General features: G+C 34.6%; 1 protein-coding gene across 1 annotated transcript in view; it reads right to left on the bottom strand.

Moving 5' to 3' along the window:
- LOC133329553 (protein yellow) overlaps nucleotides 1-25,418 on the bottom strand; it is a 42,132-nt gene extending 16,714 nt beyond the window's left edge. Inside the window, exon 1 of the mRNA XM_061538029.1 lies at nucleotides 25,324-25,418. Coding sequence (XP_061394013.1) covers nucleotides 25,324-25,418 — 95 coding nt within the window. The remainder of the gene's footprint in view (nucleotides 1-25,323) is intronic.
- Between the last annotated feature and the right edge of the window lie 1,910 nt (nucleotides 25,419-27,328).

Raw genomic sequence — 27,328 nt, 5'->3', positions numbered from 1 at the left:
TTCATCATAAATCCATGACTTATGCAATCAACAACACAACCAAACAACCATCTATGTTTACTCATTCCCCCATTTTAACTTCAGTGCATTTTGCACTGTAGTGAATAATTCTCATTCACTTAATAAAGCCATATGGATAAGTGTTCCACTTTTCATAACTGAAGGGGTCGAGAACCAGAGTTAGCGAACAGTACAAGTGAAGTCGACGTGTGGCAGGTCCGCAGTCATAGTAGCTCGTCAGTCGTTAACAAAAGCCTTCGGCCTTGCTCTTTGCCAGCTCCCCGCTCATAGCCAGCTCCACGCTCGTAGACCGTACATAGCCAACCCTACAATTACTGTTAAACAATATACAAATAACCATCTGAATTTACACACATTATCCATTTTCTTAACATCCCAGTATTGTAATAAAAGATACAGTCATATACAACTCGTGTTATTACTTAAGGTTTGTGAGTCTTTGAATTGACCCTGGCAACGGTTGAGCTTACCTCAAGCTCTAGATAAAACTACTCGTTATAATGTACCGAATTTTCTCTTTGTTTACTACAATTTTTAACACCCTGTAACTCACAACTGACTGCACCAAACAAAAAACAGCAAAATAATTTTTTACTGCGAAATGTCACCTTTCAAACGAGCAAACCTCTGAAATTGTTTGATCGATACTTTACGAGAAATCTATCAGTACCAGAGATGGCCTGTCAGAAACAGTGACGTAAATGACATACATTTCCGACGTATAATACATACGTCAGAAACGTCGGAAACCTACCTAAATCCATTAGGTTTTTGACAAAATAGCTATTTCCATTAATCAATTTGGGAATTACGCATGCTTTACTGAAATCGATATAAAATTTTAAAATTTTCTTCTCAAAAAAATTTAGAAATTTTTATCAGTTCTAGTAAGGAATAGTCAGATATATGTAAAAATAATATATATTCTTGAAAATAACTGTATATGCTGATAATATTGATATAAATGACGTTTACTACGTTTATTACATTTTATACAGGTATATGACGTTTTCGACGTTTACACCTTTTTGACAGTCGAAAACCTAAAAATTCGTCACACGGACCATCCCTGATCAGTACAGCCATCTGCAGAAAAAATAATGGATTTCTATTTTGTGTATTGGCCACAAAATATACATCTCGGAAAAAAAGATTTGGAATATATGCCAGAGTTATGAAAATAGCTTTTGACCTATAATCGGACAAGAGAATGCAAATATCGACAAATATTGCCCAGTCTCAGAATATAGAAGCACAGAAAGTTAGTAGGGTATCATATGATCGACCCCGTCCGACTATACTGCTCCGGCCATTGGTTTTATTATACCTACATTAAATCGTAAGAGCATGTCTATAGGGATGCGTACCTATTTGAAAATATATACAGCAACTGGTGAATTCTTCGTGGTCTATACATGACAGACCTTAATATTTATACTAATCATAGATTTAGTACAACTTGTTTAAACCTAAAATGGGAAAGGGTTTCATATGGTCGGACACGATTGTCGTCGATAATTCCACCTACGACCCCTATATAAAACCAGTAATGAAAGTAGTAAAGTCGGACTGGGCCGACTATATGATACCCTTCACCACTTTGGGTATATTCAACAGATGTATCCTAAGATGTATCCTATCGATGCACCAACTACATAAAACCGGACGAAAGTATATATGGGAGCTACATTTAAATCTGAACCGATTTTCACGAAATTTATCTCACGTCATTCTAAACTTAATTCAGTACGCTATGACAAATTTCGTGCAAATGGAATGATTTTCAAAAACTTTGGTGCACCATTTACCTAAAATCGGGCGACTATATATATATATGGGAGCTTTATATACATCTGAACCGATTTTCATGAAACTTGGCACACATTATTATAGACGCAATTCAGCACGCTATGCCAAATTTCGTGCAAAGATATAAAGGGTCTTAAAAGCACCAATTACCTTAAATCAGATGAAAATATATGTGGAATCTATATCCAAATTTGAACCGATTTCAACGAAACTTTTCACAGGTTGGGTTATACTAATTTCTTTCAATCATACATTGGTTCCTTGGTGTGTCAATTACTTAAAATCAATCGATCTATGCAATATTAGAACTTTGGTACATTATTTACATTAAATCTGACGGAAATATATATATATATATATCTTAATCTGAACCGATTTTCACGAAACTCAGCACACATCATTCCAGGAAACTTGCATTAAGCACTCTAGGCTCTATTAAGTACGTTATGCCAAATTTCGTGCAAATCGAAATATATATAGGGACTTTGGTGCATCACTTACATAAAATCGGACGAAACTATATATTGGAGCTATATCTAAATCTGGACCGATTTTCACGAAACTTGGCAGACATCACTCTAAGCTCAATTCAGTACGTTATGCCAACTTTCTTGCCAATCGAAAGATATATAGGGACTATGGCGCACCATTTACATAAAATCGGACGAAAATATATATGGGAGCTATATCTAAATCTGGACCGATTTTCAGGAAACTTGGCAGACATCATTCTAGGCTTAATTCATTACGCTGTGCCAAGTTTCGTGCAAATCGAAAGATATATAGGGACTTTGGGGCACCATTTACATAAAATCGGACGAAACTATATATGGGAGCTATATCTAAATCTGGACCGATTTTTACGAAACTTGGCAGACATTATTCTAGGCTTAATTCATTACACTGTGCCAAATTTCGTGCAAATCGAACGACACATAGGGACTTTGGTGCACAATTTACCTTAAATCGGACGAAAATATATATGGGAGCTATATCTAAATCTGAACCGATTTTTCTCAATTTCAATAGGGTTCGTCCCTGGGCTAAATAAGTGAACTGTGCCAAATTTCATCCAAATCGGATCATAAATGCGACCTGTACTTTGTTCACAAAAATACATGGACGGACGGACAGACGGACATGCGTAAATCGACTCAGAAAGTGATTCTATGCATATTCTCAAAAGTAACTATGGGTCTATCTCCATTCCTTTTGCCTGTTACAAACATATGCACAAAGACATAATACCCTGTACCACAGTGTGGTGAAGAGTATAAAAACCAGCCTGAAAGTATAGCAAATAAATATCTTGTATGCTCAATTTATAAATATAGAAATGCCACCCTAATATCAAATCGTTATATTATAATATTACATTTTAACAAACAAATAAACAATGACAAATTGAATTAACATTAATGTCAATAAACCAATTGGGGCAAATATTGTATCAGCAAACGATAAAAATCTGCAAATTCACTCCACATGACAATGTTATTATTTTGTTTTGCTTCAATATTCGGAAATTTCACTTTCGTTTTTTTATTTTTATTTTTTGCAATTCGTTGAATTTGTTGCTGATGAAGCTAAAATTAGCCAGCGATAGCAGCGACAACGAAAGTTGTGGTTGGTCACAGCAACAGAATATCGCGGATTGGAAAATGTTGCACATTCGTACCTACGTTATTTACATACATGCATATTTTAGTGAAAAATTATATAAAATAATTTTCATTTGATATGCAATTTCATTCATGCATTTGTCAGTGCATAACAAATTGTTATAATTACTATTTACGCAGGCCTATAAAATGTTATTTAATTAGCATTCGTTAGTTTATTTAAATTATTTTAAATAACGATCTCTATTGACACTCTGCCAATTGTTGGGTGGAATTTATTCATAGAAAATATTTTATTGCAAAGAATTTTGAGTGTTATGAGCACTTTATTATAACCTCCGCCTTACAGCTAATGAGGGTATATATACTTTGCTACGGCAAAAATGTGCCTCATCGTAATATTGGTTTTATACTCCAAGGTTCTTTGGACCAAATCGGTTTCAGACAAATTGGACTCATTTACAAATATCCACACGTCCGTCTGCGTGTCTGTCAGGCTGGCTGATGTGCAAGATAACTCTCGAAGGGAGTAACTAATTTCCTTCAAACTTTGCACATCGTAAAATTTCTTCCAAACTTAAATCAAGCTACCCCAGAAAATGGTCAACATTTTGATGAAAATTAATTTTATAATATAATTCGAACTGACTATCCGATTTCAACTAAACTCTGCAAAATCTAATATTTTATCGAAACCTGTATCTCCTCCTTCTAGTATCTCCCCTACAAAGGGTCAATATTTCGAAAATTTGTAAATGTCATATGAAGCGAACGCAGTATCCAATTTCATTCAAACTTTGCACAACGCAATATTTTAACCAATCCTATCGGTCCTCTTCTTCTGGTACATCTAATATAAAGCGAATGGAACGTCCGATTTGGTCCAAGCTGTGCACATCGTAATAATTCTTTCAAACTTAAATCTAGTTCAAATATGGGGAATATCGGTTCACTCCTTCAGGTACCTCCCCCACAAAATGGTCTAAATTTTGCTGAAAATTAATTGGGAACATATCATCGGATTTGAACCAAACTTTGACACCCTACTATTTTATCTTAACCTGTATAATGTTATATTCCCCATCAAGAACCGTGTATATGCCTCCCCAATCTATTTTGGATAAAATTATTCACGTATCGCTATATTTTATGATGCATTTACTCAGGAATATGGCTTATAAATATTTATATTTATATACAAAATACAACGGTTATACACGTGGAATTCTCAAATTATGTAAAAACGCACGTAAAAACTATATTTAAATCTCAAATGATTTCAAACTTAACAAAAAGCATTCTGACCAAATTCTATAACCGCTACTAAATTTCGTGAATATAGAAAAAATATATCCTCCTTGGTGCTCCATTCACATAAAATCGAATGAAACTATATATGGGAGCTATATCTAAGTCTGACCAGATTTTTCTCCAATTTCAACCGGGTTCGACCTTGGGCCAAATAAATGAATAGTGCCAAATTTCATCCGAATTGGATCAAAAAATGCGGACGTAAATCGTCCAAATTTTCAAAATTTGAACCCTTTGTGAGGTTGCTAATATAGGTTAAGTAAAAATAATACGAAACAAGCTGGACCCGTGGCGCTTCGCTGCCCCTACTATAGTGATTAACATAGGATATTTCATTTAGTTTAAATGCTACCATTTTTTATAGGATTGATTGATATAGGTATTATAATAGCCCCAATTACTGTTCGACTATACTGTCGAATTCGGATAAGCGAATACCGGTTTATCGAAAAAATCGGTTGATTGAAATTAAACATTTTAAACTAATATTTCGGAAGAATTTTCAAACATTTTACTTCTCTTAAATGAAAATCCGTATAAGAGAAAGACTTTTTTGTTGGAAAAACAAGAATGTATATGGAACGAGCACCGTTTAAGGCCATATCTTCAAGAGTTCTTGGGGGTTTCACTTGAAATTTTGTAGGGACATTCTTGAATTAGGTTAGATTCGAATTAAATGAAAAAAATTAATTTAAGAGAAAAATTGGCATTTTTGTAACAGCGACGAAATTCATTAAATTTTTATTATGTGCAATTTCTAAAAAGAATGTGCACATTTTTTCAACCATACAAACAAAATGTCAATAGAGAAGTAAGTTCTTACTCAATTCATTTCATTATTTATTAATTTCACTTTCATATATTGATCGAAAACTTCGTTTAAGCGCAACGTTTATCCGAAGTCCCTTTAATTGAAAATTCTGCATAAGAGGAAAAAATTACTGAAATTACGCGTTTTCGCTTAGCCGAATTCGACTATATATATTTCGAAGTGTAATGTATCAGTACTAATACCGTAGCAGCTGGTTATACTCAATCAAATTTTAAAGTGGGAATCTGTGGTAATGTAAATACACAACTACGTTATTCAGACAAATTTTGAAGACGGTGTCTATTACCGTTATAAAGATATGGGAAATTACAAAAATCTTTTAAATTCCTTGAAGCTGAGGTTTTGCAAGGTTATAACTCGTGAAATATGAACATATTGCATATAATTTAAATTCATTTCTATTAAATGAGGTGTTCTTGTCAAAATCTTAAAATATTGGTAAAAATAATAAGTTTGGTGGAAGTTGTGATGGTAGAAATGTAAAAAAATGGGTGAAAATGTTTTGAAGTCAACGAGTTTTTTGTGTTCGTTCCTGATTTGTGGCTAAACTACACAACGCACGCTCATGAGATCAGTGTCTAAGTTGCAGAATACCCCATAGACAATATGATTCTATTGTATGATTTTTCGATTTAATCACTGCATCCACCCAAAAAGGATGCTGACATTTTGAAGCCGGATTTTCGGTGTTTTTTTAATTGTTCTTATAATTAGGATGCGCATCCAGATAACGGACTAAACTAATTATAGGATTGTAGAACTCGTGATTTTGCTTCGTTTAGTGTATATCTCAGGAATGTGCTCACCGTTGCTTCTTTGCAATTGGGCTCCAAAGACGAAAATTTGGTGCGTAAATTTTTATAAAAAACTTATTTTTTGAGTCTAGAATTAAGAAACTCCATTCAAATTCCGTGGAACCCCGCGTGATTTTAGTTTTTTTACGTACCGGATCTATTGAGCCCATCCATGTTCAATTTCGCCCAATAAAACGGCGGACATAGGTCCCTTGACTGTGCGAAAAACTACAAAAACTTATTTTGACAAATTGGTGTATATAATCGCGTTTTTCTTCGAATTTATTTCACATACATTCATTTTTGTGTTATCATATTCGCGAATCTGTGTGAAAATAGGTCAAAAATATATTGATACGCGAATAATATGCGTATTTTATCTAAAATCGATTGTGGAGGCACATCCGCGGTTCTTAACCAATCCTTTTTCGTGACAATTTAACCGTAATTCAATGTGATTTGACAAGTATGCAAAGAAAACAAATGTGTTTAACCATTTGTGAAGAAATTCGCGAATTACAACAAATAGGATTTAATCGCTATAACTTTTGTGCGCAACATCCGAATTTGTGAATGCGAACATATTTCTAATCAGCATAAATATCTTAACCTATGTACCAAAAATCATGAATGTGCTCGAATTTTAAAATAATTTTGTAATTTCCCATATACACATATTACAGGTACAGAAATTTTGAGGTGCGTTCACTATTGGTGCTATAACTCTGCATCCACGCGGAATTTTAAAAGTTTATATATCCTATGTTACTTTCAGGACATGACATACTGTGTAAATCTCATTAACATCTGTTCAGCGGTTTTTGCGTCTATTGGTAACATACAGACAGTTTTTTCTAGACAATGACAATCCAATTAATTGTAGAAATTTAACATATTTTGAGAATTTTCCATAATTGACAATTACTTGAAGATATACACTGTCCATTTTCGCCCAAAATATGTCCAAAAAGAACTACGAAAAGATGAAACCATAACGGTTCGATATAAAATGTGTGGAAATGCTAATATCTTTCAAAATATATTTTGCAACATTTTCCCGGATTTTTCTCAAAATGTCCTTTCATAAAAACCTTTCCACGTAAATTACAGACTAGTAACAGAAACTTTAAGTCAAATCGGTCCAACCGTTTCTTTAAAATAATTTTTGCAAATTTTCCGCGGATTTTTCTCAAAAATTTCTTTAATGGAAACCTTCCCACTGTAATTACCGAGAACTGAAAGAAATTTTGAGTCAAATCGGCCCAGCCGTTCTCAATTGATGCGTTAGTATACATTTTTCTTGTTCCATTTATATATCGACGCCTCCCAGGAATAATATGCTAAGTCTGAAAAGTGAGTTTTTCAGTAGAAGCTCTCAAAGTATGGAAGTTTCTTATATCTTACGTGCCATTCTAAGTACATTTTTGCTTATAACTTTGGCCGATGATTACCAAAATTTCAGAGAATTTAAATTAAAGGCCGTAGTATCTAAAAACGTAAAGAACTTTAAAACATGCTAAGTCGACTTAACATACTATGGTTCGAAAGCGTCGACATGTACTAAAAAGATTAAATTCAAAACAGAATGTTTTAAAAATGCTAATCTAAATCAACTTATTGAGGAAGAATGAAACATGTGCGTGACGGATACAAAATTTTCCGATGGATATAGAAGACAAACTTTGTTTTATTTGAGTTTGTCATCTCAAGATCCACACATAACAGCATTATCAAAAAAAAAATGATTTTTCACCTATGTGGTTGACCTTTTTGTGGAATTCGTGATATATACAGATGATTTTAAATATATGAACTGTGCAATGCACGCACAGAGGTTCTGTACACATTTTGTCTTTATTTTAGTACATCATCCAAAATATGTGTAGTTCCCCTAACGATAGCCATTACAAAACTACGGTACTAAAAACCTTGAAATTCGTTTGGTCCTCCATCTATTCTTCTAAAAAATCTTATAAAATTCTCACATCATTACCTCTTTTTTTTTTGGAAAGCATTACTGCTGGTATCAATTCTACGTAAAATGTCTCTGACATTATCGTAAATCATAAATTCAACTAATCCTCATTTTTTTCTTACTTTTGACAAAATCCCATTCAATTTAATTGATACTAGACTAGAATAACCATTAACACTGAATTTATCCTGCAAACAAATTTATGATAGACGACGATGACTATTCGATCAATATTCGTTTCTCGTTTAGACGATATCCTGCTTAACCTTCAATTTAAGACATACACACACACAAAGACAGCCTTGACAAATTCAATAGGCAACAACAACAGCAATTCTAAAAACAACACTATAGTGTCAACAATTTCCTTTCGAAATCGAATATAACCATAATCAAATTTTATGAATACTCAACCGATAGAAAAATTGTCACGTCTGTCAACATTGACAAATCCATAGCACGACAACAGCAGCAACAACAACAACCACCAAACCTCAACATTGAATTTTGAAAATCTTAAAATTTATACTGAAACGTAAAGACAGTTGTTATAAAAATAAATGTAGAATCAGTAGTTTAGGTGGGTCGTAAACCAACAAACGATAGAGATGCCAATTCAAAGGATAATGAATCGGTTAAAAATTAATTTGCTCGCCAGAAGACCAAGCTGATGGTATCAACGCGTAAGACTTCCAGTATGCTCGGACCAACTGTGGAACTTGAGAACTACAGCTTCGAGGTAGTCAAAGGTTTTAAATACCTTGGTACCGACATAAATAGAACTAATGACATCAGTTTTGAAATTCGGTGAATGATTGTGATGGCCAACAGATGATACTACAGTAGATATCGGATATAAGAAACTCAAAGAATGCCGGAGATTTCTTTCTTATATGCGTTTTTTTTTTCTTATATGGAATTATCGGATATAAGAAAGTATAAGCTCGGTGTTTTTGATCATCTTTCTTATATGGGATTTTTTCTTATATGAGGTGTGCTTATATCCGATATCTACTGTATGGTCTAAATAAGCAGTTTAGAAACAAGGCCACCTCCAGCCAGATCAAACTCTGAAGCATGAGTACTTACGCAAGCTGGTGCGGCAGATCTTGGAGTGTTTGTGAGAAAAATCTTAAGAAATATCTTTGGGCCGTTCTGCATAAACGGTAAATATCACCGTCGAATGAACCATGAGTTGTACCAGCTATTCTCGGACATCGGCATTGTCAGACTAATCCAGCTGCAGCGACTACGTTGGCTAGGTCATGTTGTGAGAATGGATGAAGATGCCCCAGCTCAAAAGGCATATAAAAGCGAACCAGCTGATGGCTCACGCAGAAGGGGAAGACCACGAATCAGATGGAAAGGTCAAGTGGAAGACAAAATTGCCGAACATGGTCTTTTAAATTGGAAAAAAACTGCACAAAAGACCGACGCGCCTGGAATTAATTTTTAAGCTTGGCTTATGGAATGAAAGTTGTGTCACAAGCCATTTAAGGGAACCCTCCCCATTCTCGATTTAAATTTTTAAAGATTTTCAATGGGGTGGTAAATCAATATCAATGTTTGTTAAGGTTTGTAACTTTGCACATATATAATTGAAGATTTAAAAGAGAAGAAAAATAATTTACAAAATTTTTTTGTTATTGTTTTGTTGTTGTTTTTTGTAATTAAAGAAAAGTCCTTATTTTTGATGGCGGGCATGATAACTCCTCACTGGAACATCGGAATCCGAAAATTCCAACGGTGTTAGAAAGAGTACATGTCTGGCTCTCGTATGAACTAGGATTATTGACTTCGCTCTAAAATTAACAAAATGGCGGACCTTTGAAAAAATACTTGGAAAATCGACGATTTTTTACCAAAAACCATGTTAAAAAATAAGGAAGATCTTCGCCGATTGGCTTTATCCTAGTTCATAAGAGAGCTATACACTCCCAGAGAAACGTTGCAAAATTTGGAACCGATTGGATTATTAGTTTTTGAGTTATCGTGCCCGCCATTCGCAAAAAAATGTTTAGAGAAAAACGCTTTTAAAGATTGAGAAGCCCTTCAGCCGTCACTTGATGCTGACACAATAAATCGGCTATATCTTCAAGAGTTCTTGAGATTTTCACTTAAAATTTTGTAGAGACATTCTTTAATCAGTGTAGATTCGAATTATATCAACAAAAAGTTTGACCCCAAGAAAGGGGGGGGGGTTCCCTTAAGTAAGTATCTGCAAGAAATTCCCCACCATTCTTCCTTAAACTTATTGCGTAATTCGAAAGAACCGGATTTCTCATATTATGCTCCATCTCTATCAACTATAAAATCGATTTAAATATTTTTGTCAAACAGGCACTAGAGGAGACAACAACATTAACACATTTAATGTGTAACCCTTTGAGTAAAATCCTTACAGCTTTTGAAGACTTTATTTGTGTTGGCTGTTTCATTGGATATTCCCACAGCAATTTCTTAGTCCTTTTCTCTTGCCATTTATCCTTTTACTGTTGTTGAGTGCAACAAGACTGCTAGCCAGCTGTACCATTAAAGCCATCTGTGTGGTCCAAAGGGCGTCTAAGATGTTTATACTCACTGACGGGATGGTTGGGCGTCAGGGGTACAACTACCAGCAAAGACGATACTTAAGTGACTTAAAACACATCATTACAAGTCAATGATAGGACTGGCTGACTACCCTAGCCCACATCCTAAGGAAACCCCTTTGGGCTATGAATTGAATGTGATTATGTCAACGATTGTGACTTTCATAGAAATTTTGCTAAACTTCATGGGGAATATCTCCTTTTCTCAGGCACATTTTAACACATTGTCGTCGTTATGGCAATACAATTAACCTTGAAATTGTTTCAATATTTTATGACAAACGTGTGTTTTCTTTTTTGTCCGAAAATTGGATAATATTGTCAGACACATTTTTGGCGGAAAAACATAAATGACGATAGGAATGTGATGTCTTCGAAGAGGGTTCAAATATATGTTGTTATATCCTGAAATGAAAAAGGATAAAAGTAATTCATTGGAAAAAAAAACTTGGAAGAAAGAAAATTTTGAATTCGGTTAAGATTTTTTTAATAGGAAGAAGAACAAAATATTAGCTAAGGTCGGAAAGAAAAAACGAAGACCACAGGAGACTTGACCTGAATTTTAAGAGGTTTTAATTTAAAAGAAGAACTACTGAGACTTCTTCAATATATAGAATATTATTATTATTGAAGAACTGTTCAGATATCTACTACATATAGAAGACATAATAAGAGATCTATATTTACAGAGCAACTTTGACAAAGTATATATTTATATAAAACCTACTTTAAAATCCTACATCTATCGAAGAACTCGGGCCAAGTCCTATCGAACGGCATATAATCCAGAGAACTTTTCCTGAGACATATCAAAACCAGTAAGAAAAGTAGTAAAGTCGGACTGGGCCGACTATATGATACCCTTCAACACTTTGGGTATATTGTACATATGTATCCTAACAATTGCATGTCTATGTTCCCTCTTTCTCTAACCTATCCTAACTTTAATTTCATTCGACCAGATTTAGAGCCGTCTGCGTAACATGGGGAAAATTTATGGAAAACGATTTATAGCAAAATTGATACACTCTATTCGGTACGCCGCGCAGTGGGTTGAGCGGTAGGCAAAATGGCGATTAATTCAGGAAAGTCGTAATTTTAAAATAGTGTTATTTTTTATTGATGAATATTTATAAATACATAAAAAAGCATAATTAGAAAAACAAAAAAATTAAAAAAATTGTTGTTTTATTATTTTATGGCCTTTTTTGTATTTTGGAGAAGGTCGCTATAACTAATCAAAGAAATATGATAAATTAGGAAATGCAATGCAAACTAATCAAAGAAATATGATAAATTAGGAAATGCAAATGAAAATTAGAGCATACTTAATGTGCTTTTAGAAAAAAATTGTTCTTAAAAAATAAAAATTAATACATATTTAATCTTTATATACCCAAAATTTTAAATTAAAAATGAATAATAACATTTCTACTTTTAGAAGTCTTAATTAAAAAAATTATTACTGAAAATATGCAAATTTTCACTTGTTATCAATGCGCGCAAAAATAATCATAATTACTGAACTTTGAAGACACACTACAAATAAAGTAAACAACTAAGAACTGTTATTTTAACAACTAGCGGGCCCGGCAAACGTTGTCTTGTGCTCCTCCAGAAGGAGTGTGCAGATTCTGGTAATACCTTGGTGTTTATCAGAGCACACATGTTTATGAGCGAGTCTTGTTTCTATTTATCCCTCCTAAAGTTTCGATGGATATAAGCTTATAAATAATTGAATTCGTGGAAACAAATTTAAAATCACATGTAAGTTTGACTTTCGGTGTTAATAGATTTCCCCAAAATATTTAGAAGATTTCCATATAACGGTAGCCAAATATTAAGTTAGCTTTTTATACCCTCCACGATTTAAGATAGAACTTTGAAATTTGCACATGATTTCATAAGATATTTGGAAAATGTTCAATTTTGGTGAGGGTATATAACGGTACCCCCAATATTCAACAGAATTGCTTCTAATTTTATATTAATTATTCATATTGAGCAGAAAATCTCCCTAAATAAAATTATCGTGGCTGTAATTTTATATTAGCCCAAGCTTCCAAATATCCCCCATATAACAGTACTCCATATTTTTCGATGCTGTGGGGCACGTTTTTAAATCTAATCGGCTGTAATTTGGTATTTGATTGTTTTATTTAGTAGAATGAAACCTATAAATTATCCACTCTTTGAGATAGCTCCCATATAATGGTACCCACAATGTTTAAATCAAACTTAGAAAAATATCAGTATTGGTCCATGTTTCCGGGTAGTCCCATATAACGGTATCCCCCATAGTTCGGACTAAGTTTTGATATCGCTCCTACATACAGGTCCCACCCCCTCTTTGTGAAGACTTTGACCAACTTTTCTCATAGAGTATTAAAAAGGCCCCAAACATATTTCCCGTTTAATTTTCGGTATGTTGATGTTCTTACTCCCGTTTTTCCAACCTGAGTGTCTGTAATGCTGAAATTATGTTTTCAAAGCATGGACAACCATAATGCTGTAATATAGTCCCTATATAAATGTCCCGCCCGGACATTGACAAAGTTTTTACATGTTATTAGATGCCGGTAGTTATCATATTCAGGTATTTGTAATTTTATAGACACATGTTCAATACGAATAGGTAACATCATGAGATTTTTAGTTATAATACAGGTTCCGATCGAATTGTTTTTTGCTGTTTTTTATTTATTTATTTTTTCTTTGATAGTTGATCTCTATCCATATGAACTTATTGACAGAATTTTACAAAGAAAATATTTTCGTATATTAGTGATACACATTTTTGGTATCGGATATATGCGAACTATTGTGTTTATAAGTTCAAAGACATTGACCCACGATTAGGCACATAACTACAATATAATGGCATCATCTGATTCAATATTTCTCGTGGAATAGCAAGATTTTTTAATTTTAAGCTATGAAACTATTATTATTATTATTTTCAAGAAAAATAATCTAGGGCATGGATCTTAGAAACCGAATGCCTTCCGATTTTCATCCTTGAAAAATTTATGAGTATTTTATGGAAAACGTGTACATACAATGGTCGCGTGTACATTCAATGATATATATGTACTTGTAACTATTTTTGGACTCTCACAAAAAAGTTTCAATACAATGTCAATCCAATTATTTTTTTTTTTAAATTTTCAATAATTGACAAATGAAGGTTTAAAAGAATGATAAGCTACCAATTCTAGACCAAAAATATCTCAAAATAACATCTATGACGTTTTGCAATCAAAATAGCTCGATACTAAATTCGTGGAAATGCAAATATGCTTCAAAATATTTTTTTGCAAATTGGCGATTTTCAAATTTTTCTCGAGTTTTAGCGAGACTAACGAACAGCATTTCATTTTTATATATATAGATTAGTGATGTAGAAATTTATCTTCTATCATCCGGTATTAAAAACGGTTATTAACCCTACTGTCAATAAACAAAAAAGTATACGTAGATCAATAACCGTGGTACATTTGTACCCATCCAAAGATAGCTCTGTAACTCATTAAAAAATTGGACTATCGTAAATTAGTCTATACGGATCTGGTCTCGATGTAGGAACTCAAAATTATATATATGTACATTAAAATAATATATATTTAAATCCATGCTTAAATGATAATCTATCTAAAACAATCATAGTGGGATCTTATTTAGATGTTCATCAACCCCTCTGCAAATTTTTGTGGCCTTTGACAACATGGGGCCATCAAGGCGACTCGTGGAAATCAGAAACTACCTTGGTTTTCCTTTGGTATACATGGACTAAAACAATTCTAGACTCAATTTAGTACGCTAAGCCAAATTTTGTGCAAATCGAACAATATAAAGACTTTGGTGCACTATTTACCTAAAATCAGACGAAAATATATATATGAGAGCTATATCTAAATCTCAACCGATTTTCATGAAATTTAACACACATAGTTTTAGACTTAATTCAGTGCGCTGTGCCAAATTTCGTGCAAATCGAAAGATATATAGGGACCGTTTACATTAATTCGGACGAAAATATATCTAAATCTGAACCGATTTTCAGGAAACTTGACACACATCATTCTAGACCTAATTCAGTACGCTGTACCAAATTTCGTGCAAATCGAAAGATATCTAGGGACCGTTTACATTAATTCGGACGAAAATATATATGGGAGCTATATCTAAATCTGAGCCGATTTTTCCCAATTTCAATAGTGTTCGTTCTTGGGCCAAATAAGTGACCTATGCCAAATATCATCCAATTCGGATTATAAATGCGACCTGTACTTTGTTTACAATTTAACATCGACAGACGGACGGCCATGCACAAATCGGCTCAGAAAATGATTCTATGTATATTCTTAAAAGGAACCATGTGTCTATCTCGTTTCCTTTTGCATGTTACAAAACCCGTGAGCGGAGCAGTATAGTCGGACGGGGCCGACCATACGATACCCTACACAACTACCACGGAACTCAAATTTTCTGCGGATGTTTATTCCAAGACTGGGCAATATTTCGTGATATTTGCACACTCTTGCCGATTAGAGGTAAACAGCACCTATTCCTCACACTGACGTATTTTCCGAATATTACGAGTATTCAGTACAGCTATTATTCAGATTCCCTTCACCGTGGGTTGTGTTGTGATGATCGGCTTTCATTTGAGGTCTATAGATCGACTCGAAAATAACACAAAAAATTAAGTTTTCGGTCCACTTCATTCCAAAATTATTATCTGATCATCACCGAAAATTATAGGCGTTGTCCTTGACCATAACTGGAACCTCATGGAACATTTCAAAGCGATCAGCGCTATAGTTCCGCTCTCCAGAGTGATAATGGGTTACTAACTAATATAGGAATACGGAGATATCTGTAAATATTTAGATGTATCTCCCACATCCGAGCACATACAACAATATAATTGGTCTTAATTTAAAGGTCAACCACTCCTCTTGGATATAATATCAACTTCTCGGGTATATGTCCTTCAGGGGTAAATATATACGCCATAGAATACAAATTTTGTCATTTTTCACACAAAAGTCAGGGTCCATTTGACCCGCTAAATATTGACCGATCTTTCTCCAAACAGGCATGCAAAATTTCACGATGTTCGGACCATTGTTGCGGCCTCTGGAGCGATCAGAAAAACCGACAAAAATTTAGTATTTGGTCCATTTCATCCCCTAAATATTAACCGATCTTTCCCAAAAACAATAGGGGTCTTCATTGGCCAGAACCCATCCTACATGCAAAATTTCGTGAAGATTGGTCCATAACTGTGGCCTGTATCGTGTTTACAAATTATAATGGACAGACGGACGGACGGACGGACACACATGTCTAGATCGACTCAGCTAGTCGAGATATGACGATCGGTATACTTAAAGGTGGGTCTAGGACCAATATTTCGCGGCGTTACAAACTTTTGGGGCTGCACACAGCTATAATACCCTGACAACATAGTTGTGTAGGGTATAAATATGCACAAAGACATAATATCCTGTACCACAGAGTTGTATCTATCGAAGAGTTCGTGCGAACTCATATTAAAAGGTCTAACATCTAGAGAACAACTCTTAACATGCCTTCTAGAAAAGGCAGATCTTTTGGGAGGATCTTCTATCGATAAAAAAAAACTCTAGGGAGTCTTTGTGTTTATTAAAGATGTGCTGATAGGCCTTAAATGAAAGCTCGCGAAACTTCATCCACCCGTAACTGAGGTTGCATGAGGTCTACTATCAACATATAGAGGAACTCTTGACTGATTTTCTATATATAAAAGACCGGTGGCCGGAGCACCGGAGAAGTCTTATTCATATGGAAGATCCTTGATATGGTTTTATATATGGAATATTTTTTTATTTTAAACAAAAAAATCTAGTGGAGTTATTATCTTGAGATTTCTTCTATATATAAATAAAACTCGATGTAGGCCTCTACTATCTATAGATTAGCTCTAATTTTACCACTTATAGATAAGATTGTGTATAAAATAACTTGAAGGAGGTCTCTCGGGAAAAAGGGAGCTCTATTTTCCTTAAACAGAAGACCTCTATATTCCTTAAACAGAAGACCTCCAAATGTATATTGGAGGTCTTCTGTTTTGAGAGGACCAAATGATAGGAGAATGAATCTTGAGAAGAATGAATCTTGAGATAACTCATGTAGCTTTTGAGAGACCAAATTTTGTGCTTGGTGTTTTTTCACTCTCATATCCAAATATTGTACGTGTATTTACCACAAACCCCCTGTTGTCGCTGCGAGTTTTTTAATCTTCACGTTTTGACGGATGAAAACTACACAACAAGTATTTTAAAAGGAGCTCGGTCTGTCGGTAGCATATGGTATGTAAAAACCACTTTTGTGTTACGATTGTTATTCCGAAATGCCCACTAACCGTTTAGCATTCGTGTTGTTCTTTTTTTTCCTGCCATAGTTTTGCATTTTTGTTTTTCGTTTAACGCGTGCATTTCGGACATTTCCAATAGTATGTCAATCAAAAAACAATTTTCCTTCATTGAATATCAATCGATTGTCGGTGAACAAAAAACGGAGGGAAAAACTGTAACTCCATAAAACCTAAACAAACTTGAAATGTTAACGAATCCTACAATCATCCAACAGTTCGATCAAGATGGAGGTGGCTGCAAATGCTACAACAGGCAAAACAACATCATAAATATGTATGATTCTTTTGAAACAGAAACACGGAGGGAGAGAGAGATGGTGAACAGCTGGACCAACATCAGTATTCCTGGCTTAGGGTAATAAGGCAATTCGAATGTGATTTAAATTGGAATTTGATCCTATAGAAAGGTAACAACATGTTAGAGAAATATTATGAGTGGAGCTATACTAAGAGCATTGCTTAATTCGATAGATCTTTTTTTGGACCGATTTCCATTTGAATAAACAGAATAAACAGAAACCATGACATAAATGATATAGATTTCTAACAGACATTAGATAAATCAGTCACAAATGTAGAAAAAACCCATACAATTAAAATTAGAGATCCTAATTTTAAAATATTAAAAATCCTTTACTTGTTTGCCTTATATTTTCGATAATTGTTCTTGTCTTGGTTATAAAATTCAGAAACATTCCGTTTAAGGGGACCTGCCCCATTCTCGGTCTTATATTATAATATGATTTAGAATAATCCAATCGGTAAAGATCTTCTCTATTTTCCAGCTTTGTTTTTGGTCGAAAACAGGCGATTTTCCAAAAAATACATTTCCTAGGTCTGCCATTTTGCTAATTTTCCAGCAAAGCCAATAATCCTAGTTCATGCCAGAGCCAGATATGCAGCATTTCTAATTGCTTTGGAATGCGGGTATTCCAAAATAAACTAGTAAGGAAAGTAGTAAAGTCGGACGGGGCCGACTATATGATACCCTTCACCACTATGGGTATATTAACACTAGATTGCCGAAGGCATTCATTTTGACCGCTTTTCAATTTCAAGTACAAAAACAACTGTGCATATAATGACACTTTTTTTAAAAAAATTTGGTGACTTTTTGTACCACATAGTATTACGTTTATTATAAAAAGTCACCAAATTTAAAAAAAGTGTCGTTACATGCACAGTTGTTTTTGTACTTGAAATTGAAAAGCGATCAAAATGACTGCCTTCGGCAATCTAGTGTTTAACAGATGCATTCTAACAGACGTCGCATTTTTGAAGGACCATGAACATGAAATGGGATGAACTAAAATATGTGATCTTTATATGTGAATCGACTTAAATCAATTCCATAAACATGTCATTCGTTTGTTACAATGGGACAAAAGTATGTAAATCGATTTCAAACCAATATCAACTACTCAACTACGTTATTCTATGCTTAAATTGTGCAAAATTTCATGTCAATCTGACAAACATGAGGAGTTTACTGAACCACTTACTTAAAATCGAACGAATATATATACATATATATATATATATGGAAGCTATGTCCCAATAATTATTTTAGTATAATTTGTTCCAATTAGCCATATTGGGTCTTTGGTGCGTCATTTACTTAAAATCAATCGATAATATATAAGGGATCTATATCTAAATCTGAACCGATTTTCACGAAACTTGGCACACATCATTCTTGACTAAATTCAGAACGCTATGCAATATAAGAACTTTGGTACACTATTTACTTTAAATCGGACGAAAATATATAGTTCTGAACCTATTTTCACGAAACGGCACACATCATTCCAGACTCAATTCACCATTTACATTAAATCGGTACGCTATGCCAAATTTCGTGCAAATCGAACGATATATAGGGACTTTGTTGCACCTGGAAATCTGAACCGATTTCCACGAAACTTGGTGCATCCTTTTACATTAAATCGGACGAAAAAATATATAGGAGCTATATCTAAATCTGAACCGGGTTTCACGAGACTTGGCACACATTATTTTAGACTTAGTTCAGTACGCTACGCCAAATTTCGTGAAAATCGAAGGATTTATAAGGACTTTGGTGCACCATTTACATTAAATCGGACGAATATATATATGGGAGTTATATCTAAATATAAACCGATTTTCTCTCTCCGGAAGGACAGACGGACATGCAGAAATCGACTCAGAAAGTGATTCTATACATATTTTCAAAAGGAAACATGCGTCTATCTCGATTCCTTTTGCTTGTTACAAACATATGCACAAAGACATGATACCCCGTACCACAGAGCGGTGAAGGGTATATAAACTTGAGGAAATTTGAAATAATTTACCGAGGGGCTTGCTCTACTCCTCGCCGTGTCTATGGGTGGGGTGTGCAAATGATTAACTCAAGGGAGCGGGGGGATGCGAACGACAACGAGATCTCCCAAGCAGTTAATGGTGTAAATATAAAGAAAGAGAAGAAATAGCAAATAAATAAAACGAGAGTTATTAATTTAATTATTATTATTACAACAAATAAATTACCTTTTGTAATTTGGTGTGGTGGCGTCAGAGGTCTGTTAGTTCAAACGCGTAGACGTTAGCTCGATAAGACGGTTAGTTAGCAAGTGAACGCAGAGGTTCATGTGGATCGCAGAGGATCTTAGTGATCGCAGAGGATCGTTGGGATCTTAATGATCTTCGTATTTGTGTAGCTGCAACTACATACACATATTCCAGTGAGAGAGTGTCAAGCAAGGGGAGCAAACCAACAAAAACCGTTGTCCTTTGGTATATACCCCCTGTGTTGTCCGCAGAGGGAACGTGCAGAGGCAATAACCTCCCGACTGGGCTCGGGAGGTTGTAGGCCAACGTAACAAACTTAAACATTACCTTTATATTTTATTTCAAATTTCCTCATTTTTTCATTTCGGAAAACCCAATTCCAACGCAATGAGAAAGACTACATATCGGCAATCATCGGCCATCGGAAAGAAGGACTTTTCTTTAATTACAAAAAACAATAAGGACAAAAAACAACAACAACTTTTTGTAAATTTATTTTCTTATTATACCCTCTACCATATTCATTGCATTTGCAACTCATCAAATATTCACTTCCAACCCTATAAAGCAGTATTTGAGCTATATTCTTGATCAGGGTAAAATTCTAAGACGATCTAGCCATGTCCGTCCGTCTGTTGTAATCAAGCTATCTACTGAAGGAATTAAGATGGGGTGCTGAATATTTGCAGTGGGTTGTCTTTTGTCTGCAGGAAGGTCAAGTTCAAAAATGGGATATATCGGCATCGCTCCCTTATAAGGGTACCCCCATTTTCGGTATTTTGAGGTTCTTGAGCGCGTTTTTCAACCGAACTCCCTGAAATTCGGTTCAGTAGGTTCTTATTGGGTACTAAATTTCTCCACAAAAAATTATAAACATAGGTCCACTTTTTCTGGTACCCCCATATGACGGTAGCCCCTAATTTTCAGTATTTTGGGGGGTGTTTATAGTATTGAAATTTAGTATTTTGTGCTATAAATAGGTAAAACTATGAATATAGGCCAAAACGAGATAGACCCATGGTTCCTTTTCAGAATATGCATAGAATCACTTTCTGAGCCTATCCGTGCATGTCCGTCTGTCCATGTTAAATTGTAAACAAAGTACAGGTCGCATTTATGATGCGAATTGGATGAAATTTTGTACAGCTCGTTTGTTTGACCCAAGGACGAACCCTATTGTAATTGAGAAAAATCGGTTCAGATTTAAATATAACTCCCATATATACTTTCGTCCAATTTTCAGTAAATGGCACACCAAAGACGCAAAGTTTGACCGATTGTCATAAATTTTGCACAACTTACTGAAGTTACTATAACATAACGCGTGTCAAGCTTTCTTGAAATCGGTTCAAAATTAAATATAGCTCACATATATAAGTTCGTCCGATTTTCAGTAAATGGAGTACCAAAGCTCCAAAATATGGCAGATTGGCAACAAAATGTTGTTCAACGTACTGAAGTAGGTATAGTCTAACATGTGTCAAGTTTTGATGAAATCGGTTCATGTTTAGATAAAACTCCCATATATAATTTCATCCGATTTTAAATAAATGGTACACCAAAGACCCAAAATAATTAATAATTAACATAAAATTTTGCACAATGTACTGAAGTTAGTTAGCATAACCTGACGGGTGGAAAGTTTCGTTGAAATCGGTTCAGATTTGGATATAGCTCCCATACATATTTTCGTCCGATTTTACGTAAACGACGCATCAAGGACCCAAAAATATGGCCGATATGCACAAAACATACTGAAGTTAGTATAACCCTGATCGTAAAAATCGGTGCGGATTTGGATATAGCTTCCATATATACTTTCGCCCGATTTGATGTAAATGGTGCACCAAACTCCTCATTTTTATCAGATTAATTGCTTTTTGTAGAAATGCAGATATAGCCTATAGATATTCGACCGACTTCGTGTTAATTGGGCTCCAAATAATCAGTGGGTGCCCGATTGAGATTTGCTTTAAATCGATTTACCTAACTTTGTTCCATTGCAAACAAACGACTCTATATCTGTCCATTGAAAATTTTACCATAGGTTGGTGTACTTATAATTCCGAATTTATTCTTCTGGATAACAAATATACTCACCAAAGGTTTTAATACTCATAAAAGAAAATGACCACCCCTCCAAAATCGTGTGGCAAAGTGTAATCGATTGCAATGATTCCTGCCTTGGGGACACACTATATTAATGTATGCCTTACAATATTATTTTAAGCCTTTTCAAAATTGTGAAATTTCCAACATTTTAAAAACTGTTCCTATATTTACGCAGTGTCAACATATATTTCCCCTTAAAAACGAAATCTCTTCCAAGTGGGTGCATATCAATAACTGCATTGATCCAGATTAAATCTATCAATCAATGACGTACGTCTATAAAAAAAACGACCCATTCATCGATTCTTCTTCTTCTCCATAGCAGGCAAGGAAGGCGATTTGCATACGTACATCTTTCAACATTAAAAGAATAATGTGAATAGAAAATGCTCATAAATTGTTTTCATTGCAACAACAAATATTTATATACGAATTTCTTTCCGTTTGAGTTGTTTTTAAAGTTTTCGCTCCGGATATTGAATTTTTGTTTCATTTTTTGCGTTTACTATTAAAGATAAACCAAGTTGTTATTTACTGCGCACTCATATTCTATTTCATTTTATTGCTATTTATACAAGTTTATTTACCATTTTCAAGAAAATGGAAAAATGTTGTTATTAAAACTTTTATAGTCTCTGAATTTGAAATAAATTTAATTTCAATAGAATAAATTGTAAATATTTGCAGTAAAAATATGTAAATTTGTGTTTCGATTACAAATGTTATTATTTTTCAAGGAAATATTTTGTGTAAGGGGTGACGTATGGTATGATAGATACCAAGCAACGGTTCTGATTGGATTTGGCATGGCAAAGCCCAGTCTTATCTTCGTCCCTCTTTCATCTCAATTGTGGGCACTGACCTACCCGCGGTGTCTCCTGGGGTAGCTATTTTCATCTCCCGAGATGAAGATGGAAACCTGGTGACAGATACAGACAGCGTGTTGAGGATACAGACAGCGTGTTGAGGATCTAGAAGGGGCATTTGGTGTCTCCTGGGGTAGGTATTTTCATCACCCGAGATGAAGATGGAAACCTGGTGACAGATACAGACAGCGTGTTGAGGATCTAGAAGGGGCATTTGGCAAAGCTTTTGGTATCAAATAGTGGCGTTGAAGAATATACCTCAGAACCAATAAGAGATAACGGTATAGATTGTATATGACCTAGCCAAGGTGGTGAGATCATAATAGCAATTAATCGGATGAAGAATAATAAAGCAGCAGGTTCCGTAAAATTGAAAATTGAAAACTGCAGCTTTGCAATGATTTTATATACCTCGGTACCTTGTGGATTTTTGTTTTGGCTCTAGGTCAATTGAAAAACTCGTTGGTTATGATTTTTCCCTTTTGTTTATTTTTATTTTCAAATATTTCGACTGTCTTCGGCAGTAATCTTCAGGCAAATACTACAAACATACAAGTATTTTAAAGAGATATGAACTTACCGCCATAAACAAAAATAATAAAATCAGCTTTGAATTTCGGAGAAGATGCTTCTATGGTCTGAGTAAGCAATTCAAGAACAAGGCCACCTCTCGTCAGACCAAACTCACACTCTCTCTGTAAGATCTGAAGCATGTGTATTTGAGCAAACGGGTGAGGCATCTCTTGTAGTGTATGATAGAAAAATATACACGGTATCGACATAGTCAGACGTATCGAGCTGTAGCGACTACGGTGGCTAGGCCATGTTGTGCGAATGGATAGGGACGTCCCAGCTCGAAAGGCATATACAGGTGAACCAGTCTTTAATTGAAAAACAAGTGGAAAAGCGTTAAGTTCCGCGGGGCCGAACTTTGGATACCCTCCACCATAGACATACTAACAGGTACAAGAAATGAAAATAAAGGGAACATACCAAAAAGTGGACCTATACCGACATGTCTAAAAACGGATTATGTAAACCATAATACAAATTTCAGAAATTTTTAATTGATAATTCAAATTCGAAGATGGGGAATATCGGTCCACTCCTTCTGAAACCTAGGTCTAAATGCGGCTATAGTTCATTATCGAACCATACGTTCTAATTTTTTATCTCGCTATCCTCCGCAGGTGAAATGATTACAATAGGGTCTTAGAACCAAACTCAAAACGCGGAACAAATCAGATAACTATTTTTATATAAAAAAGGGGGTTATATGGGGACTACCCCAAAAAGGGGGCGAATATTAATAATTTTTGGTAGAGAGATTTGTTACCATATACGACTACAAAATACCAATTAGCAACAAATTCGGTTGAAAAACGCATATACGCATATACAAAACCCCTAAAATACTGAAAATTAGTAGGTACCGTTATAAGGGGGCTACCAGAAAAAGTGGACCTATATTTATTTGTGGAGACATTTAGGACCCAATAAGAACCCAATGTAGCAAATTTCAGCGAATTCGGTTGAAAAACGCGCTCAAGAAACCCAAAATACCAAAAATTGGTGGGTGCTGTGCCTAAACGTGGACCGATATATCCCATCTTCGAACTTGACCTGCCTGCAGACTAAAGACAACCCTATGCAAAATTTCAGCACCCTATCTCAATTCCTTCACAGACGGACGGACGGACGGACAGACGGCAGATCGTCTTAGAATTTTATCCTGATCAAGAATATATATACTTTATAGGGTCGGAAGTGAATATTTCGATGTGTTACAAACGGAATGACAAAATTAATATACCCTCCATACTAAGGAGGGTATAAAAAAGAAATGCCCACAAGACCGACGCGCCTTGAAATCTTTTTTAAGCTCGGCATATGGAACAAATATCCTGTATCTAGCTAGCTAACTAAGTAAGTACTCCCTCCGAACTTTAGAATATGGCGAATTTGTTCTCCTTGGGCTTTCATAGTTTTTCTTCCACCCTCCAGAGCATGACCACAAGTTTTAAGAAAAAAAACGTTCCATGATTGAATTTAACATTCATTAATTTCTTATTCGTTTCCAAATCTCTGGTAGAATAAAGAACGATTCATTGACTCGAACATAATGACCACTTACATTTCCAATTTCGTTGCAATTCGTATTAATTTTTGAACGTTGCGATATCGTGTGTATACAGTGGAACCCCCTAACAATTAAAATACATTTTGTAACCAAAAAAATCTTTTCAATACTATTTTCCATTTATTTTTAAATTTCTTATTTCTATTTCAGTTGACACACAAGCTCTTATACAAAACAACTGACTGACTGACTGACTGTATTTAATTACATATTAAATGCAATAACCACTTGATTTTACAATTAATGTGTATTTCTCTTCGCACAGCGTTTTCTTACCTTGCAACGGCCTGCCGCATACATTCAGGTTGCACTTCATCTGTTTTTCCCCGAAAACCATATGAAATTTCAACGGATATTTGTGTTGGTGACATTCACAGCGTAACGGTTGATGATATCCTTTCATATACTCCACTACATCGCAGGCATACAGGTATGAGCGGTTTTCGATGAACATAGTAAACATTTATATATATATATATATATATATATACTTGTATAGGTTTGTAAGAATCAGGGATGGGCTTTGAAGTCGTAAACGCGTAAAGTTTGGGAACATATTACAGGGTAGGTTATATTCTGAAAATAAACAGCTATGAATATCGATAAGATCGACCATATGATCGATGTTCCATATGGACATCCATATGGAAGCTTTGTCATGTGAACCGAGAAAATGGCATAACAAATGACACGCAATAGTTGGGAAAATTGAGCTAGGAACCCAGACTTTTTTATGAATGACCTATATTGCCAATTTTCTGCAAAGAAGTTTGTTATTGAAATTGCAGAACCCGGAATGCTAAATTTTTGCCTCTTCGGTTGGAAAAATGCAATTCCAAAAATGGAGTAGGGCCATAATATGGAGACTATGTCAAAATATGCACCTTTATCGAAAAACTAGCATATGCCCGCTACCTCGTTAGCGATTGTGGGAATTATTTAAACATGTCTAAATATAATTAAAATGTTGGTACCATTTAGTAGCTTAATTCTCTTTCAAAAATACCTCCATATCTACCACACTTCAAATCTAGCTCAATACTAAATGTATTACCTTTTGTACTCTTGTAGTACTTATTTCCGAAATTGATTTCAAGTTTCATGATTCAAGCTCTATAGGTTCACCCAAATCCAAATTTTACTAACTGATGTACCTTTTAGTACCAATTAATATAAGTTCCAAAACTTTGTACCTCAACAATTCAATAGAAATTATATTTCTCAGTTATAGTATCCAATCCAAATTCAGTACCATTTTGTACACACAAATACGAAATTCAAAACTTCCTACATACCCCAAATCTACACCCCAACAGCTATCTTAATCCAAATTTCTGGATTCCAGCTCTATCCAACCAACATTCAAATGAAATCAAATGTAGTACAATTTGTTACACATAAGTACGAATTATCAAAACCTCCTACATACCCCAAATCTACACTCCAACAGCAATCTTAATTGCAAATTTCAGGATTTCAAAAACTTCCTACATACCCCAATCCTACACGTCAACAGTGATTCTAACTCAAAATTTCACGATTCCAGTTCTATTCAACCAACATTCAAATTTAGTACGAATTATTAAAACTTCTTACATACCCCAATCCTACACTCCAACAGTAATCTTAATTCCAAATTTCAGGATTGCAAATCTATCGGTTCACCCTACTCCAAATTTAGTGCCGATACTTACAATTTTCCAAACCTACATCTAAACCCCAATCCTACAACCCACTTTAAGGATTCCAGCCCGATTGTTTCACCCAAATTCAAATTGTACCAAATTTAGTATTATTTAGTGCGCATGAGTTAGAATTTACATAACTTCTAAAACGACATGTACACTAGAACTTTTTTACATGGTTAACCTTCTTTATGAGGATTTATTTGACAAATATGTATGAATTGACAATTAAAACCCACTGGGTTAACGAAATCCGGTTAAATGTAAACGTACTATTACATACCCCAATCCTAAACTCCGACATTAATATTTATTCCAGATTTCAGGATTACAGCTCTATCGCTTTACGCAAATCTAAATTTAGTACCATTTAGTACCCAAACGAACAATTTTTCAAACGTACATCAGTGTTCCAACTCTATCGGTTCCAAGTTGTACCGAATATAGTACCATTTAGTATACTTTGTACACATAAGTAAGAATTTCCAAATCTGACAACATATCCCAATCCTAAACTCCGGTTATTTCAAATTTCAGGATTACAGCTGCATCCGTTCTTCAAAATTCAAATTGTACCAAATTTAGTATTGTTTAGT

Source organism: Musca vetustissima, unplaced genomic scaffold, assembly GCF_032173495.1.
Source record: "Musca vetustissima isolate MV318-11 ecotype Yass unplaced genomic scaffold, APGP_CSIRO_Mvet_v1 utg1266, whole genome shotgun sequence".
Taxonomy (NCBI): domain Eukaryota; kingdom Metazoa; phylum Arthropoda; class Insecta; order Diptera; family Muscidae; genus Musca; species Musca vetustissima.
Note: the sequence above shows the minus strand (reverse complement) of the source record. Positions and strands in the feature narration are given on the sequence as shown.